This window comes from Dromiciops gliroides, chromosome 3 (assembly GCF_019393635.1).
Source record: "Dromiciops gliroides isolate mDroGli1 chromosome 3, mDroGli1.pri, whole genome shotgun sequence".
Classification (NCBI taxonomy): Eukaryota; Metazoa; Chordata; class Mammalia; order Microbiotheria; family Microbiotheriidae; genus Dromiciops; species Dromiciops gliroides.
This window is the reverse complement of record NC_057863.1, coordinates 514,134,961-514,154,318: the sequence shown is the minus strand read 5'-3', so window position 1 is coordinate 514,154,318 and position 19,358 is coordinate 514,134,961. Positions and strand designations below refer to the sequence as shown.

Genomic DNA, 19,358 nt, shown 5'->3' with positions numbered 1-19,358 from the left:
TCAGAACATCGATGCTCTTAAATCTATGTGTATTATTATTCATTACTTAGAACTTTTTTTGGGGGGGAGTGGGGCAGGGCAATGAGGGTTAAGTGACTTGTCCAGGGTCACATGGCTAGTAAGTGTCAAGTGTCTGAAGACGGATTTGAACTAAGGACCTCCTGAATCCAGGGCTGGTGCTTTATCTACTGCGTCACCTAGCTGCCCCCTTACTTAGAACTTTTTTTTAGGAGGTGAGGAAATTGGGGTTAAGTGACTTGCCCAGGGTCACACAGCTAGTAAGTGTCTGAGGCCGGATTTGAACTCAGGTCCTCTTGATTCCAGTGCCAGTGCTCTGTCCACTGCACCACCTAGCTGCCCCCTACTTAGCACTTTTAAGAAGAATTCATTAAGCATTTAATTAGCACAGTCTCTGTGCTAAGAAGCTAGGAGAGTCTTCATAACACCTGGAAATGTGCTATGAATGTCCATAGTAGGCATTCAATTGTTTGTTGAATGCATGAAAACTAAAATTAAGACTTCTCTTCAAGGTTCTCTTCCACTCTATTGTTACTGTTAAACTTCACCAAAATTAATACAACTAATTCTCATTAAGGAAAAATAAATTAGTGTCAACTACATTTACAACTTAACAGCTGGACAGATTGAGAAGAGCACATGGCTATACCTGTTTTTCCAAGACAGTTGTCCTCTCATTTTTTGCATGCTTTATCATGTCTCTCATGTATTCCAATTGTTTTTCTAGAAGATTACATTTGCTTTCTGCAGCTAACAACTGGGACGTCAGTTCTAAAGGGAACAGAAGAAAAACTGGTATTAGTCTACTTGTCTTGATGCAGTTTAAGTATAAGTAATGAAACTGTAGTTCCATTTATCATAAATATTACCCAATGGTACTAGAAAGCTACTTCCAAATTACTATAGGTCATCAGTTGTACTCTAATCAATCCTCTGTTGCAATAAGGTAGCAACAGCTTTATAATACAATCTTATATCCTAAGTCCTTAATAAATAAAATGTACCTGGTTCATTATAATTTCAGAATACCTATATAAAATCAGAGAACCATTAATTACTAAAGTTCTGCAGAATGTTGTCAAGGCCTTTAAAACAGGACCTTGGAATAACTTTCCAATTATGACCTGTGATGTTCATTACTATCTTCATAGTTAAACAAACCTTGATTGTGTCTTGACTCTTCATTCCTTGAGTTCTCCCTTTCTTGTATTTGTTCATCCAGCACTTTCTTGTATTCACTTGTTTCTCTAGACAAGGTTTTCACACTTTCTTCTGCTTGAATCCGTTCAAGCTCTAAACGTCGAATCTTCTCTTGAAGATTCTTCAGTGCAGAAAATATAGCTGTCAAATTAAACACTTTGCCATTAGAAGACACTAATACATATGATATTTGAGACTTTAGTTCTTTGTGAGCAATGAACTCTTAGAAGTATGGCTGATGTCAGTGATCTCTCAGCATCACTTTCAACTTCCACACATCAAATGGCACATGGTGTCTACCAATAGTGCTAATAGTGACACAATGAGCACTGACCAGTACCAAAAAAACCCCAAACCAAAATACCACCCATATAAGCAGGTGCTAAAAGCTACTAAATGATGCTGTACTAGACATTCTTTATATATAAAATTTCAACAAAGGAACTGAAAATTGAGGGTTTTTTTTCGGATTATGTAAACTTCCCATAGAATATCCACCACATTCTTCCTTTCAAAGTTCCCATTTACACATATTGCCACCTCTTGGATGTCTTCCCTAATCACCCCAAATTAGACGTGATTAGTGAGGGAGCTTATCACAGGGTAAATATAAAGAGTACAATACTTTCCTGCTAAACATGGATTTATGGAACCTGATATCAAATTTTAGCTCTGTCATTTACTATGTAAGTACAAACAATTCTCGATTTACTTAAGTAGACTATTTGAGAGACCTATACATGAAATAATTTTTATGTAAATTAAATTTGCCCGCTGATGTGGGAAAGGCAGTGAGAGAGAAGGAAGGAAGCTGCATGCCTAGGGAGAGGCAGAGAAATAAGAGCAGGAGAAAGAACACATGGGGGCCAGGGCCAGTCATGTGGGGGTCTGCCTGGCTGGAACCAAGAAAAAGAACATGTGGGGAGAGGGCATATGGAAGGATAGGCAACAAGGAGGGGCCAGGGCCAGATACGAGGTACCTGAGAGCAAATGGCCAGAAGACAAAACACATGGGGGCCAGACATGCAGCAAGGTGAGCAAAATGGGGCAAAGAGTCTCCTCTCTTGGCACTGGAGGTCTCAAGTTAAGCCATCAAGCCAGGATCCAGGAGCAGCTGTCTGTGTGTTCGTATAATGTGAATTTATGTGAATCGATAACTGCCTATGTAGCTGTGGGGCTAGCCACTTGATCTTTTGGGGATTAATTCCCTTAATTGCAGAAAAAGAAGAAAGGACTACATAACTTCTGACAAACTCTTAGCTCTAGATTGATGATCTATGATGACCCTCTCTAGGGCTCAGTTCATTCTACTTATACTGCAACTTATCTACTTTTAAAATTTCTTATGGTTGTATTCAGTCCCACCATAGTAGTTCCACTGATAATTCTTTGTGTAAAACATCTGTGCACATCTTACCTACTCCATTTTTCAACTTTGTATTTGGCATGGTACCTTATGGGCACTAACTTTTAAGTGAATGAATAAAAGATCTATTTTGGGAAGTAGAAAAGTTCTGTCTTCTAAGATAGTGTGGGAAGCACTGGATTTGGAAACAATAGGACCTAGGTTCAAATCCTGACTGAGTTATTTACTAGCTGTGTGGCAATAAGAAATTCACAATTTTCCTGAGGCATCTGAGGATCCTTGTTTGTAACACGAAAGGGTTGGATTACACAGTTTATAGATTTTTTTAGCTCTAAATCTATGATTCTAGGACAAGAACCATAGCTTATACAACTTCTTTTCTATCTAAAGTCGGTACTCAACACTTAGTTGATTGTAAGAAAATGTTTCCTTAGTGATTTTTATATTTTATCAATAATGGTATCCATCTTATTTTACACAAAGGAGTAAGAAAAGGCATCATTAAAAGGACTAATTTCATAATTGATTATTTTGAGAAGTGGAGATATTTAGGCAGTGAACGTTCTTTAATTAGGCTACAAATTTGTTTTTTCAATAAATCTCATTGAAGAATTTAGCAGTTTTACACAAACCAGATATTAAGAAACAATAAAACAAAGTCAAAAGAATAAAAAAAAAAGACAATGTGAAATATCTCACTGGAAAAACTGACCTGGAAAATAGATCCAGGAAAAATAATTAAGAATTATTGGACTACCTGAAAGGCATGATCAAAAAAAGAACCTAGACATCACCTTTCAAAAAATTATGAAAGAGGGGCAGCTAGGTGGCGCAGTGGATAGAGCACCTGCCCTGGAGTCAGGAGTACCTGAGTTCAAATCCTGCATTGGACACTTAACACTTACTAGCTGTGTGACCCTGGGCAAGTCACTTAACCCCAACTGCCGCACTTAAAAAAAAAAATTATGAAGGAAAACTGCCCTGATATCCTAGAACCAGAAGGTAAACTAGAAATCGAAAGAATCTACTTATCACCTCTTGAAAAAGATCCCAAAATGGAAATTCCCAGGAATACTAAAGCTAAATTCCAGAGCTTGAAGGTCAAGGATATTGCAAGAAGCCAGAAAGAAACAATTAAAGTACTGTGGTGTCAGTCAGGATGACACAAGACTTAGCAACTTCTACATTAAAGGACTGGAGGGCTTGGAATGTGATATTCTGAAGGGCAAAGGAGCGAGGATTACAACCTACCTAGCAAAACTGAGTATGATCCTTGAGGGGAAAAGATGGGACTAATGAGAGAATTTTGATGCATTGCTGATGTGTGGTTTTTGTTAGTTTGTTTTGCTTTTTTGTTTACAGGGAAATGAGGGTTAAGTGATTTGCCCAAGGTCACACAGCTAGTGTCAAATGTCTGAGGCCAGATTTGAACTTGGGTCCTCCTGAATCCAGGGCCAATGCTTTATCCACTGCGCCACCTAGCTGCCCCCTGAAGCATTCCTTATGAAAAGACTAGAGTTGAACAGAAAATTTGACTTTCAAATATAAGACTCAAGAGAAGCATAAAAAGGTAAACAGAAAAGAGAAATCATAAGGGATTCAATAAGGTCAAACTTTTTATATTCTTACATGGGAAGATAATACCTATACCTTTTAAACACTTTAATCACTATTAAGGCAGTTATAAGATAGAGGGCATAGGTGTAAGTTGACTTTGACAGGATGATCTAAAAATGCACTGGGAGAAGGGGAAAAGAATAGGCAGAATAGGGTAAATTATCTCATATAAAAGATGCATGAAAGAGTTTTTACAGGGGAGACAAAGATAGGGAGGGAGAAAACACTTGAACTTTACTCTCACTGGGATGGGTTCAAAAAGGGAATAACATACACACTCAGCATATCACCCTAGAGTCTTCCTTTTAAAGTCAAAGGCCAAGGGATTCTACCTATTTTATTTCTTAATTCTTTAAAATTTGTATTCCTAAATTATAGAGTAAAAATCAGATTATGGCCACCACTCCTTTCTGCTATCACAAATTTCAAGATGGCATCATTAATTCCACTTTGCCAATAATTTCTTCTGATTGTATTCAGTCCCACCATAGTAGTTCCCCTGATAATTCTTCTATTATCTTAGAATCTAAAATGTGTTAACTGCTTTAGTCAAATTACTATTACTATTTACCCTGTCAAATTTTTGATACATATTAAGAACCATCATTCATTTTCTTCAACAGTTTCCTAAAGTATACTCCCACTACGATTTTACCTATTTCTCCTTCCTCTGATCTTTAAGCCAAATGTTCATCATGTCTTTCTGATCAGGTTCATGGATTTTCACACAGGTGGATATCTTCTTGATGTGCTTCACTGCTCCTTCCTGTATGATCTGTTGCTATTTTGAATCTTTTATTGTTATGTCAGTCATGAGTCACATCTTAAGTCTCTATGAGGTCAAATTTATCTCACCACATTAGCACTAAAAGTTCACTTTATTATCCATACACACACACACACACACATTTAAGGGCATGAGTATCATTTTTAATTATCTCTGACAGCTTGCAGCTTGCAGCACAATGTAAAAAATAATGGGCTTTTGTCAACATCCAAAGACCCCAACCAGAGGAGATTGATTTAGATTGATTGAATTAAGTGAGACTGAATGAGAGTGATTGACTTTTCTGATTAACCCACTTAAAGTTAATTAAATTGAAACCGCCCCTGGTTGGCCCTCAAGAGGATATTGTTCTCAGAAGCTAAGGACTTTGAACTCAACAACAGGACTACCCTCAAGTCCAGTGAACCAATGGACTTGGGTGACGATAACCAATCAGCTTGAAGCAGTCCTCTTCCCCACTCTTCTGGGGCGACACAGGAAGTGGGGTTTCCTCTCAGTTTGTTGCTGGAACCTCGAGATGGTGGCAGGAGATTAGAGAGGAGAACCAGGTCAGGCTGTTGGTAGGTGAAGCTGAAGATGCTACATTAGATAGGTCTTTTCCTGGCTCTCTGACCCAGGTGTTCTCTTTTTTCACTAATAAATGCTTAATGCCAAACTTGGTGCTTCTAATTTATAAGTAAACCCCAGCTAGTTTTCCCTACATTTGAGACAAGAATATGGCAACTACACATTAGATTTTACTCGTCACAACAATAAACCAGGTATATTAACCCAAGTTAAATATATTCTTTCTGAAGAAGTGACCATTGCCTAAAAAGCCATTCCCAATTTCTAACACTATCTTCTTAGAGATGTTAACTTCTCATTTTTTACTTTGAAGTATTTACCTTTACCCATTAGCAACTATTTCTTCCTCAGAAGGTCCAGTCACAGATGAGAAGAGTCTAGTATTTAATATATATTCTTGAACCAAGGTCTTTCCATCTCTAAACTTTTAGGATTCATTCTTTTCCTTTGTAAGTGTTCATAGTCCTACCATTTAATAATCAGTTCTAGAATTTTGCAAGGTATCAAAAGGTCAAACTCACTAGCAGATTTTAAAGTCACAATGTTATTTAAAAAGGGGAGATTGAGAGATATTTGCCAATCACCTTAGTCTTCCTACTTCTTGCTGTCTGTCAAAATAAAAACTGACTGATTAAGCACCTACTATATGCCAGACACTGTGCTAAGTGCAAGATACACAGAGAAAGGAAAAAAAATCCCCCCTCTCAAGGAACTCAGTCTAATGGGGAGAAAACATGCAAACAACTATGTAGATATAGGCAAAAAAAGCTGGAGATAATCACAGAGGAAAAGCACCAGCATTAAGGGGATCCGGAAAAGATTCTTGCAGAAGGTGAGATTTTATCTGGGGATCCAGGGAGGCCAGGAGATTGTGATAAGCAAGGAGATCATTCCAGACAATGGGGCACAACCAGTGGAAATTCACAAATTCAGGAGATAGGAATATTTTCTATAAGGAATAATTAGGTGTCCAGTGTCACTGGATCATAGAAAAATGTCTGGGGCTTGGGAGTAGGGAGTAAGGACTAGAAAAAAGGGAAGAGGTCAGACACTTTAAGAAGCATTTTAGAAACATACTTTAAGGACTTTAAAAACCAAACAGAGGATTTTATATTTGTTCCTGCAGGCAATAGAGTTTATGGAATAGGAAGGGTGGGGGAAGTAACATGGTCAAAACTGGGATCAATCAAATAGCTGAGTGCAGAGGATGGACTGGAATGGGAAGAGACTTAGAAAAAAACTACCCAGAAGGTTATCACAGCAGTCCATACAGGTGGGGATGAGGGCCTGAAGCAGCGGTGGTAGAGAAGAGAAAGGAGTATCTATGAATAAAATAACCATACATTCAACAGAACTTGGCAACCTGGATATGGAGGGGGAGAGTGAGGAGTTTGCAAGCCTGGTTGACTGGGAAGGTAGTTGTGCCCTTAATAGTAAACAGGAAATTAAGGGGAGGGGTTGAGGAGAAAGATACTGAATTCTTTTTGTAATCTAAAATTTAATATGAATACTCTGTATACCTGTACACTGATTTCAGTTAGACATTTTTCTTATAATCTCCTGGAAGACCCTGAGCTTCCTTGCTTTCTTAGCCATGTTTGTTCTACCCCGTCATATCTGACAGTCACCCTTCTTAGAATTATCTGTTTCTATCATATTCCCTGGTCCTAAGCAGCAGGATTATCTTTTGCTCTTCTTAACAGTTTTAAAATCTTCTTTTGCTGTTTGTTTTCTAAAGTTTAATTATTCTATGATTATTCTACTAGTAAGGCCACCTTTTTTGCCTTCTTCCTTGGTGAAGTGCTTATCATTTTATCTTTTTATAATAGGACATTACTAAGTATTAGCTCCAAAGAAGTAGATACTACCAAACTATCATATCTTCCCAAGTATACTTCCATGGCAGTATAATTATGATCACCTGAATGGCAACTTCAGCTGCTTTCAGAATTATGTGAATAATTTCACAGCTGAACACTGACATACTCTATTTTATTTTATCTATGACTATTTTATTTCTTAGTTTGGGGTCTTTTAATAAATATACCATTTTTTTTTAAAGTGAGGCAACTGGGGTTAAGTGACTTGCCCAGGGTCACACAGCTAGTAAGTGTTAAGTGTCTGAGGCCGGATTTGAACTCAGGTACTCCTGACTCCAGGGCCAGTGCTCCATCCACTGCGCCACCTAGCTGCCCCAAATATACCATTTTTATACAACTGGCATTAAAAAAAAAAAGGACTGCATCATTACTGATTAACTCTGAAAGCAAGTAAGGTTTTGAAGCAGTATTAAAAGCTACACTTTTAGAAGTAACAGTGTAGTGGAGAGTTGTTAACTCATGCAGCTCCCAGTAAGAGGAAGAACCAGATTAAAATGTAATTGGGAGGAGGCAGCTAGGTGGCGCAATGGATAAAGCACCAGCCCTGGATTCAGGAGGACCTGAGTTCAAATCCGGGCTCAGACACTTGACATTTACTAGCTGTGTGACTCTGGGCAAGTCACTTAACCCTCATTGCCCTGCAAAAAAAAAAAGTGTTAAAAAATGTAATTGGGAAATGTTTAACAAAATAAATAAAAGCACATACAACACATACAATGTAAATTTGTAGTTTTCTAAGTCAATATGCATCTCACAGGATTCCCTTTATATTTGACTTCAAAACCACTGCTGTAGTGGAAAGAATATTGTCTACGAGTAAAAATACCTGGACTTGAACCCCAAGCTCTGTTGCACATTACCTGAGTGGGCAAAACCAATGAATTTCTTTGCCCTTAAGTTTCTGCTTCAGTAAAATGAAGGGTTTGGGACAGCTAGGTGATGCAGCAGATACAGTATCACACCTCAGAGTTAGGAAGACTCACTTTCCTGAATTCAAATCTAACCTCAGACGCTTGCTAGACTCTGAGCAAGTCACTAAACCTTGTCTGTTTCAGTTCCTCATCTGTAAAATGAGCTGAGAAGGAAATGGCAGCAAGCCACTCCAGTATCTTTGTCAAGAAAACAACAGGGTCACAAAGAGTTGGACATGACTGAACAACAACAACAACAACATGAAGGGTTTGGACCATTTCACTTTTAAATCTCATGAGCCTAGTTAATGCTGTTTCTTAAAGTCTTGAAGCCTATTACAGTTTTGTAACCTGGTGTTTTACTATAATTTGCTAGAGAACAAATTAAAAAATAATTAACATTCTAGTCAAACAGGCATCAAGCATTAAGTACTTATTACATGCCGGATACCATATTAAGCACGGAGGGGGCTCAGATTGTAATGGTGGAGACAATATGCAAAGAACTATATACATACAAATTATATACAATGTATATAGAAAGTAATCTTAGATCAAAGGAGGAAAAGAAAGAGAAGGAAGAGAGGACCAGGAAAGCTCTCTTGAGTCCTGAAGGAAGCCAGGAAAGCCAGGAGGTAGAGATAAGGAGGGGGAGAGCGTTGCTGGTATAAGTAACAGTCAATGCGAAGGCACTGAGTTGGAAGATGGAATGCTACATGTATGAGTAATAGCAAGAAGGCCAAGTAGTTAGATCACAGAGTACATAAGAGAGAAGTAAAATATAAGACTGGAAAAAGGAGACAAGTTATAAAGAGCTCGAAAAGCCAAATATTTATATTTGATCTTGGAGCTTACTGAATAGGGGATCAAAACTAGTTGTAGAGGGATCAGCTTTGACAAGAAGTGTCATTCCTTCTCCATGCAAGATAGAGGCGAAGTAGGAAGAAGTGGAGGAAAGACCTAGAGCTCTCAGTAAAAGTCCTCAATATTTTTTTTTTTTTGATAAAGAGGGAACTGAGGTCTTCTGTTGAGATATTGGGGGGAAGGGGTACTGTGAGAGGCTTGAGGAGTGATGGAAAGGTTTCATCAGTCACTATAGTGAGTGCAAACCATTCAGGAGGTGGTATAAAAGAATTGCCTTGCTGCCGTGAGGGTCCAATTGAGATAATATAGCAGGAGTCTATAGTGTAATCAATCAGTATAATTCTGTGATTTCTGCTTTGCCCCAGTTCCATTTAGCAGCACTACTATACCCTTAGGATCTCTGGGCTTTTTCAGATATCTCAGTTTTTTCTTTTCTTTTCAGCAGAACTTTCTTTTATGTATTGTCTCCTCTTCAAATAGAATATGAATTCCTTGAGAACAGAAACTCTCTTTTTTCTATTTTTATCCTTGGGACTCAGCACAGTGCTTGCCATATAGTAAGCACTTAAAAACTTCCTCCCTCCCTTCGTTCTTCCCATTAAATGGGAACAAAAGAGGCAGATGATGGGAATAATTCAAGACTTGGATTTGGCAAGGCATTAACAATGACAAGACAAGGGGACAAGGGTTTCAAATGTAGAGTTCAACTGATATACCAAAGATTAGAGATATGGAAGGAAAGACAGTGTAGCTAATGTAGTAGGGGAGATGATAGCTTGGGAAAAAACTGCTAGATGAAGGGAATCATGCAGTGTCATCAAGAGAGAGCCAGGTCTCAATGAATGCAATAGAAAGAGTGAAAAAGGAAAGTCATGTATTATAAGGCAGATAATAGTAAAAGAAAACATAAGTTTAAAGTGAGCATTCCTATCATCCTTTAAACCCCAAGTGAATAGTTTACGACACTTCTTTTAAGACAAAATGAACAGAAATCATTAACATAAGATAATGTACTGATTTCACTCTAGAACTAGTCACCAAAGGAAATTAACTGTAAGGTACATTTACTGATAATTAAAAGCAGCATTTGTGGGAGCAGCTAGGTGGCGCAGTGGATAGAACACTGGCCCTGGATTCAGGAGTACCTGAGTTCAAATCTGGCCTCAGACACTTGACACTTACTAACTGTGTGACCCTGGGCAAGTCACTTAACCCCCATTGCCCTGCAAAAAACAAAACAAAACCCAAAAACAAATAAAAAACAGCATTTGTGGGTTATTAAATATTTATAAGAATTTAAAATTTTTAAAATCTTGTTTCCTTTGACTTCAATAATAGTTTCTAAGTATAATGTAATAAGATATTTAAAAAATGAATTTTCAAAAAGTGTTCTAAAATAATTAGCATTTGCATTAGTACTCAGTAAAACAATGACCAAGGACTTCTAGGAATTTTATAAATGTACATATATAGTTAAATAAACAGAAAATATCAACACAATAACATTCTGGAGCAAGTCTGTGGCTGCCAATTTTCTTCTTTTAAACTTTTTAAGTTTAATAAAATGAGTGAACAAAAGTTAAAACTTCAAGTCAAAATGGTATGTTTTGAAAATGGCTACATTTCTTTTTACTCCACAGAATTAAACAAAACAAAAAAACCAACCCAGAAACCAACCCCAAACTATCATTATCTCCTTACAGTTGATTGTGATGGGCAGCTTTTCCTTTTTTGCTATCCAACTAGATATAACCTTACCTGCCCTTGCTGCTCTGCCTCATATTCCAAATGTTCTAATGGGAACCTAGCTTCTGCTTCTTCCATTTATCATGTAGTTGTTCATCAAGAATTCAGAAGCAGGCCCTGAGAAGGTAGTAAGCTAAGCTGATTATAGAGTAAATGCAGAAAGGAGCCTAAAACGTGTTCCAAAAATCTGTAAATAGAGGCCGACTTGGTGGCTCTTTGATAGTTACTTGCTTATTTTCTCTCTTTCTTTTCTTTCTTCCTTCCTTCCTTTCTTTCTATCTATCTATCTATCTATCTATCTATCTATCTATCTATCTCAGAACTTGAGCAACTTCCTACTAGAGCTTCATCTTTGAAATACCAGAATAACTAAACAAGGAATATAAAGAAATGAAAAAAAAGATAAAATAGATAATTTTAGTTAAATAAAATTGAACCATTTTTGCGCTAACAAAATCAGTGCTGCTAGGATAAAGAAAGTTGTAAATTGGTAAAAATATTTGCAAAGCATCTCTGATAAAGGTCAGATAGTCAATAAACAATACTAATACAAATATTAAGACCAAGAGCCATTCCTAATGGATGAATGGTAAAGGATTTGTATCATCAGTTCTCAAAAGAACTGCGCATTATTAATAACCATATAAATATTACTTCAAATCACTAAGAAATACAAATCAAAAAAAATTCTAAAGTTCTATCATATATTCAGAAAATTAGCAAAGATCACAAACAAGCCAATGTTGGAGGGGTTGAAGGAAGAAACACCAATAAAATGTTGGTAAAACTGTAAACTGGTCAAACCCTGGGGAAAAAAAAATCTGGAATTATGTTTTTTAAATTGACTAAGATGTCCATTCTCTTTGATCCTGAGATCCTACCACTAGCCATATATCCCTAAGGGATCAAAGATTTCAATCAGAGTAGTAGAATAGCAAGGGTAGGTAGAAGTGAACTATAAAACAAAGTAGATACCTATCAACTGGCTAAATGGCTAAACTGTGGTACATGAATACGATGAAATATTACTGTATTATAAGAAACTAATAATGAATTCAGAGAAGCATGGGAAGATTAGTGAACCAATGCAAAGTGACAGAAGTAGAACCAGGAAATAATATATAAATGAATCATAACAATAGTAAATCAAGAGGAAAAAAAGAAATATTATACAACTTGTTCCTTTATATAACATTTATCTTTTGTTTTAATACCACCCATATGTCCCAATATATATTTGGCCTAGAGAACCATCCTTTATAGTAAAGAATAAAAATGGATAGAGGAGGAGGTTGGGAGGGAAGAAGCAGTTCATATTGCTTCACTATAATGACCAAGCTTGGCCCTGGAGAGATGAGAAAAATCTACTTCCCCTTTTTTCTTTGTAGAGGTAGTGAGTTTGGAATATTGAAACTACTGTCACACTTAGTTGATGTACTGTTTAGTTTTGCTGAACTCCCTCCCTCCCCTCAATTTTCTATTACTTAGAATGGTTCACTGGATAGTAGGGAAAGGGATATATTTGGAATTGAAAGTGATGTAAACAAAAAGATACCAAGCAAAGATACGAATTTTAAAAGAAATTCTAGAGTATATAAAATTTCTATACATCATAAATGAAACACTAAAAGTTATCTAAGGCCGGGGCAGCTAGGTGGCACAATGGATAGAGCACTGGCCCTGGATTCAGGAGGACCTGAGTTCAAATCTGGATTCAGACACTTAACACTTACTAGCTGTGTGACCCTAGGCAAGTCACTTAATCCCAATTGCCTCACCAAAAAAAAAAAAAAGTTATCTAAGGCCAACTCTCTCATCTGTAGACTTCTACCAAATTCTACATCTAAAATTCTCTCCACAACATCCCAACTCTCAATCCCACCTCTTTCTTGCCCCACTTTTTCTCTTCCCTTGCTTCAGTTTCTGACAAAGAAACAGTTCCTCTCCTTTCTAAGGAAAAGCCTTCTCCTTAAAAACTTCAGTTTTGAAAACTGAAGTTCCTTCAAGCTAATATAATCTTCCATTTCTCCTTATGATTATCTCTTTGGCTAACACACACGCCCAGGTCTCCCACAACCTTAAAACACACCTTCACTTGACTTTGCCACCCCCTCAAGATATCATATGTAAGAGAGAGACACAATAATTATAGGATTGGTGGAGCTGGACAGTGATCCAACCATTTTGAGAAACAATTCAGAACTATACCAAGAAAGTGGCTACAAAAGTCTTTATCATTTGACTCAGATTCTACTAATAAGAATATATCACAAGAATGTTAAAAACAGAAAGGATCCCATATACTATACTAAAAAAATCATAAATGCACTTTTTGTGGTAAGAAAAAAATAGAAACAAAGTAGATGTCTACAAAATGGCTAAACAAATTGTGGTACACTGATGTAATAAAATATCCTGTGCCATAAGAATAAATTCAGAAAAATACATGAAGATATATGAACTAATGAAAAATGAAGTAAGCTAAACCAGAAAAACAATAAATGACAAGAACCATGTAAATAGGAAGAACAAAAATAAAAAACAAAACCTAAAACAGATAGCTATAATTTGTATGTATGTAATTCTACTGGCCAAGATTAAAAACTCTAACCTTCCTTACTTTATTGCAAATTGGGTACTGTGCGTAAAGAACACTGCAGATACTATCATTCAGCTAAAATGGTTTACTTTGCTCAAATGCCTTTTTTCTTCTTTGTAATAAGGGATGGCTGTCTAAGCAGAAGGATATATTTGGAATTGAAAGTAAAAACAAAATTTACCATTAAACATTATAAAGACAGTTTACCAACCAGAGGAATAAAAAAATAGAGTAGAATAAAATAATTTCGATTTTTAAACGTTTTTGTTTCAAAACGGAAATTGTCAATGTGGCAGTAACATCTTTAGACTGAAGGAAAAAAAACAACCCTAGAAAAGACAACAGGAACTAAAATAGCTCTGTGCTTCTTGTCTAATTCTGGGACATGTAGCTGAAACCTTCTCTCCCCATTAGCATATGATCTCCTTGAGATCAAAGACTCTTTTCTATCAGTATCACCAGTACTTAGTATGGTACTTTGCACTCAGTAAGCCTTGAATAAATGTTTTTTTTTTTCTTTCATTCATTCAAGATTCCCTGAGAGTTATATAGTCTTTATTCTCAGCTTTGGCCCCATATCACCAGTTTCCTACAGGACATTTCACACAGGAAAAGTCTAAAAGTGAAGTCACAATATTTTGCAAGAAACCCATCCTTCCTTTTAATGTCTTTATTTCTATTGAGGGACCTATACCTTTCTTTACACCTAGGATCACAACCTCTTCATCATCCTAGACTCTTTCTTCTCCCTCACACTCAGATCCACTGAGTTTTATGTGTAATTGCTTTTATTTCTATAACATTTCTTGTACACAAGCCTTCTCTACACTCATAGGGTTGACCAGAGCTTAGGTTCTCTTCACTATTTACCTGCTGTATTGTAATAGTGCCTAATTGGACTCCTTGCTTTCAGTCTTGTCCTCTTAACCAAATTTCACATAGCTGCCAAATTGCTATTGCTAAAACATCAATTTTACATTGCCATTCTCTAATGTAAAAATCTTTAATGATTTCCTTTTGCCTCTAGGATAAAATACAAAATCCTTAGTCTGGCACTTAAAGCCTTCTAGAAGATAACTCTCACCTTTCCAGTATTACTTTACTATATTCCCCTTCATACACTTTCTACTCTTCAAGCCGACCTGTTTTTCCACTTCTGCTTCTGCCCAAGTGGTTGCCTGTGTTAAGAATGCATGGCTTTGGGGCAGCTAGATGGCGCAGTGGATAGAGCACCGGCCCTGGAGTCAGGAGTACCTGAGTTCAAATCTGGCCTCAGACACTTAACACTTACTAGCTGTGTGACCCTGGGCAAGTCACTTAACCTCTATTGCCTCACTAAAAAAAAAAAAAAAAAAAGAATGCATGGCTTCCTCACCTTTACCTCTTAAGATCCCAAGTTTCCTTCAGATCCCAGCTCCAGTGTCCCCTCCTCTACATGGGGCCCGTCCTTAGCCTCTACTTCTCTTCATCTTGAAATTAATTTGTATTTCCTAATCTGTGTACATGTTGTTTCCCTCTCAGTAGAATGTAAGTTTCTTTATGGCAGAAAACTTGCATTTTTCTCTTGGTATCTCTAGCATTAAGCACAGTGCCTCATATATGCTAGACATTTAATAACAAATATGTACTGAACTGCATTTTAAAGGAAAGAAATCTGGGGTGGGGAGGGGGAGAGATGACCAATCAATCTTTTTGTTTGTTTGTTTTTTGGCCAGGCAATGGGGGTTAAGTGACTTGCCCAGGGTCACAGAGCTAGTTAAGTGTCAAGTGTCTGAGGCTGGATTTGAACTCAGGCCCTCCTGAATCCAGGGCCAGGCTTTATCCACTGTGCTACCTAGCTGCCCCCATGACCAATCAATCTTAAAATTTATGTTAGAGAGGGAAAGAAAAGCAGAGAATAATACAACGTGAATCTTATATTTTAGAAGAACAGATTTCAAAAGGTTCAGGGAAAGAACAGGTAGGTCTCCATGGACTTAAACGCTACATGAGAAGGATGAGAAGTTCTCAAAATTCTGAAGGCACAAACAGAAGGAATTCTGATGAATAAGAATTTGATGAAGAAGATTTGTATAAAGACTGACGTGGATGTATGGAAACTCACCAATTAGGATTTTTTTCCCCTAAAAGACAATATATTTGATGGAAACAAAGTAAGGTAATAGAAAATGAATTCAATTCAATCCAATATCTATCTCTACTATGTGCACTATGATAGGATCCAGGCTCATAAAAACAAAAACAAGATAATTCCTAAGCAGAGAAATTTATAGTCTGCTGGATAAAAAATATAGTATGATCCCATAAGCATAATCTAAGGAGAACTTAAAGACTGAGTTAAAATTCATTTGAAAAAAGCTAAGCAAAACTATTATGGGGGTTCTAATGCCAATTTAGAATGTCTCTAAGATAGAGCTTTAGATGTCATACATACAAACTCTGTAGATGACACAAAATCAGAAGGGATAGCTAAAATATTAGGTGACAGTCAGGATGTAAAAGTATTCACACAGACCAGAATGTTGAGCCATATCTACTAACTTAGATTTAAAAATTAAAGGCAGAGTAGTGTAGATAAATTGAAGGTCAACTTTGGATTTAAAAAGACCTAGATTCTAGTCCTCTGACACATCCTAACGACATGACCAACATCAAGTCATTTAATCATTCAGCCTCCCAAATCTTCAAGACTCTAAGTTAAAAGGGAGTTGTCCATCACCTCCGGTAATGGCCCCATATTGCCAGCTTCCTACAGGGCATTTCACACAGGAAAAGTCTAAAAGTGAAGTCACAATATTTTGCAAGAAACCCGGTAAAGTTTACACATTAGGAAGTCCTCACACCAAGAAGCTCATAGGTTCACAGTAAAAAACCGACCCCCAGCCCCCAAAAAAACCAATCACCAAACAATCACTTAGAGATGGACAAGTTATGGCTAGATAGCAGTTTGTATGAAGATGTGGGAGGTTATATAGATTAAAAGCTCAATGTAAGTCATGATCCTGATATGGCATACAAGAAAAGTAACAAAATGTTAGGCTGCATAATGAGACACTATCACTAAGCCTAGTATTAGGGAGGTGATAGTACTGCCACAATATGCCTTGTTTGAACCATACTCTAAGAATAGTGTTTAATTTAGTTCTCTACATTTTAGTAAGGAAACTGATAACTTGGGAGAATATCCAGAAGAAAGTAATTTTAAATTCGCCCTACATGAAAATTACCTGGAGAAATTAGGAGCTACTTAGCCTGGAGAAAAGACAACTTCAGGGAAATAGTTTAGCTGAGTGTGGGTACAGATTTGCTCTACTTTGCCTCAGAGGGCTGAACTAGGAATAACGTGTGAAGTTTTGGAGATGCAAATTTAAGCCTGAGAAAAGGAAAAACATCCTAACATTTCAAGTTATCCCAAAGAAGAATAAACTGTCTTGGAGGTAGTGGAATTTTTTTTCTTACCTAAGGTCTCCAAGCAAAAGATGGACGGCCACTTGCTAAGGATTTTGAGGAGGGGATTTGTTTTCCAGATAGAGGTTAGATCAGAGATCCCTTCCAGCTCTGAGATTATATATTACTTTTAACCCTAAAGTTCCACATTTAATTACATTAGAATTTAAACATGTTTGGAAATTGGCATGTGTGTGGTGTGTGAGAGAGAGAGAGAGAGAGAGAGAGAGAGAGAGAGAGAGAGAGAGAGAGAGAGCGCGAGCGAGCATGCAAGAGAGAGAAATCATAGGCAAGTCTAGGAAATATTTATTATATTACTTCTATGGGAAACTGTACATTGAGTTCCAAACAACTGGTTTACAAATTAACCACTGGAATAAAACCTGTTTCCAAATTTGGGACTTTCTATACAATAAAAACAAATTGGAGCTTCATATCAAAAAAGCAATAAACAAAAATCTGCAAAAAAGAAGGGAAAAAATAGATACAGACCCAAGGTTTATTATTATTTAGCATTTTTATTAATTTAGATACTAAAATTAGATAATCCAAATTATGTCTATAGATGATAATACAATTGAATAATGCTACTAATACCTAAGAAATCAGTAGCGGAATTCAGACTATGGTAAATTAAAGGCATAATTCATCGAAAAAAAAGATAAAGCTGAATAAAGATAAAAATAAATTTTTTTTTGGGGGGGGTGAAGCAATAGGGGTTAAATGACTTGCCAAGGGTCACACAGCTAGTAAGTGTTAAGTGTCTAAATCCAGATTTGAACTCAGGTCCTCCTGAATCCAGGGCTGGTGCTCTATCCACTGCACCACCTAGCTGCCCCCAAAATAAATTATAAAGATAAAATAGTCAGTTCAGAGAGGAACACAAATTTAGTAAGATTCAGTGATGAGTCCTTACTTAAGGAAAAATAATGTTACCATGATGAAAGTTTAACAGAATTAAGTTCTAACTGATATAATGGGTAGGTTGAAACGAGGTCCCTCTCAGCTGTACAGCTATGATCCTAAGGATGAAAGAGAATAAATACATCCTATCTTTTGGTAAGGGATTAGACTAGAATAAATCCACAAGTCTGCATTAGATTTAAAACTATATCATTCTCTATTTTCCTGTTGGTTTTGCAAACTTACAAATACAAGTGATTTATATAAGCCATTTTTTTTAAAGTAGGAGGAAATGAAGGTTTAAGGGAAAATAGTTAATTCTTCAGGAGAATTTCATTCCCTTCTCATTAATTATTGCAAATGAATTGAAAAACATGACTACCACACAATTTTAACCCCAATCTAACCTCAGATAAAATCAAGATTATTTGCCTACTTTACCTCTGCTATTGCTTTCTGGATAGGCACATGTTGGTTTTTGTGGAGAGCGTCGTATATCTGAATTAAGGAAAGGCTTATCAGGTGGATAGACTACATATGAAGATGCAGACAGCCGAACCATGGCTGCAGTAGACAGAGGTGGTTCAGGTAGGATGCTCTGAAAAATAAAACAGTTTAGCTTAGTTAATGATGAATGATTAGCAGGTTTTCTTTAATTGGGTTTGAAATAGTTATAATTTTAGTCTTAGCAATAGTAGAGCTCAAATTTGTACTTCCATCTGCTACCTCTGGATATAGTAGAAATAGTTCAGCATTTCCATTATTATCATAATTATATCATACATTTAACCAGGTGTTTCATGTCTACTTATAGATAATGATATAACAATTAGGTGAGCCTTAAACCACTTGTAAACACTAGTTAGACTTGTTTGAACTATAGCTTTTACACACACACACACACACACACATTTAATTTTTATAAAGTTTTTTTAAAGATCAAAAATATACTTTCAAAATAATATAGTCAGGGCAGTTAGGTGGCACAGTGGATAAAGCACCGGCTCTAGATTAAGGAGAACCTGAGTTCAAATTGCCTCACACACAAAAAAAATACTATACTCAACTCTTTGATAAATGTCTATTGTGTTTATTATACCCAACACTGCAAAATAAATTTAAGGAATACTTCCTGCCTTCAAGTATCTTATAATCAATATAGTTAGAAAGTTAGAAAGATTATCGAGATATAGTTAAACATTAAAGTTTGTTAATATCTCACTGTAAATTCTAAATCTTAAAGAAACACTAAAAACCATACATCTTGTCTTCTCCAGCAGACTGCCCTATCATCCCCACTTTTAGCAATCTTCAATCTTTTCTAGTCTACTGGCTACTTTCTTAGTGTTTACAAACACTATGTCTCTCTCATACCAAAAAAAAAACCTCAACTGATTTGCCCATCCCACTAGCTACTGTGCAATCTCTCTCTTCCCTTTTTGTAGTCATTAAA

General features: G+C 36.5%; 1 protein-coding gene across 2 annotated transcripts in view; it reads right to left on the bottom strand.

The window, feature by feature from the left end:
• The window catches only part of CEP57 (centrosomal protein 57), a 62,504-nt gene that overhangs the window by 28,208 nt on the left and 14,938 nt on the right, over nt 1-19,358 (bottom strand). For both annotated transcript variants that reach the window (XM_043996659.1, XM_043996658.1), the window contains exons 2-4: nt 18,347-18,503; nt 1,180-1,359; nt 668-789 (exon numbers count right to left, since the gene is read on the bottom strand). In XM_043996659.1, the coding sequence (XP_043852594.1) occupies nt 668-789; nt 1,180-1,359; nt 18,347-18,503 (459 nt within the window). The remainder of the gene's footprint in view (nt 1-667; nt 790-1,179; nt 1,360-18,346; nt 18,504-19,358) is intronic.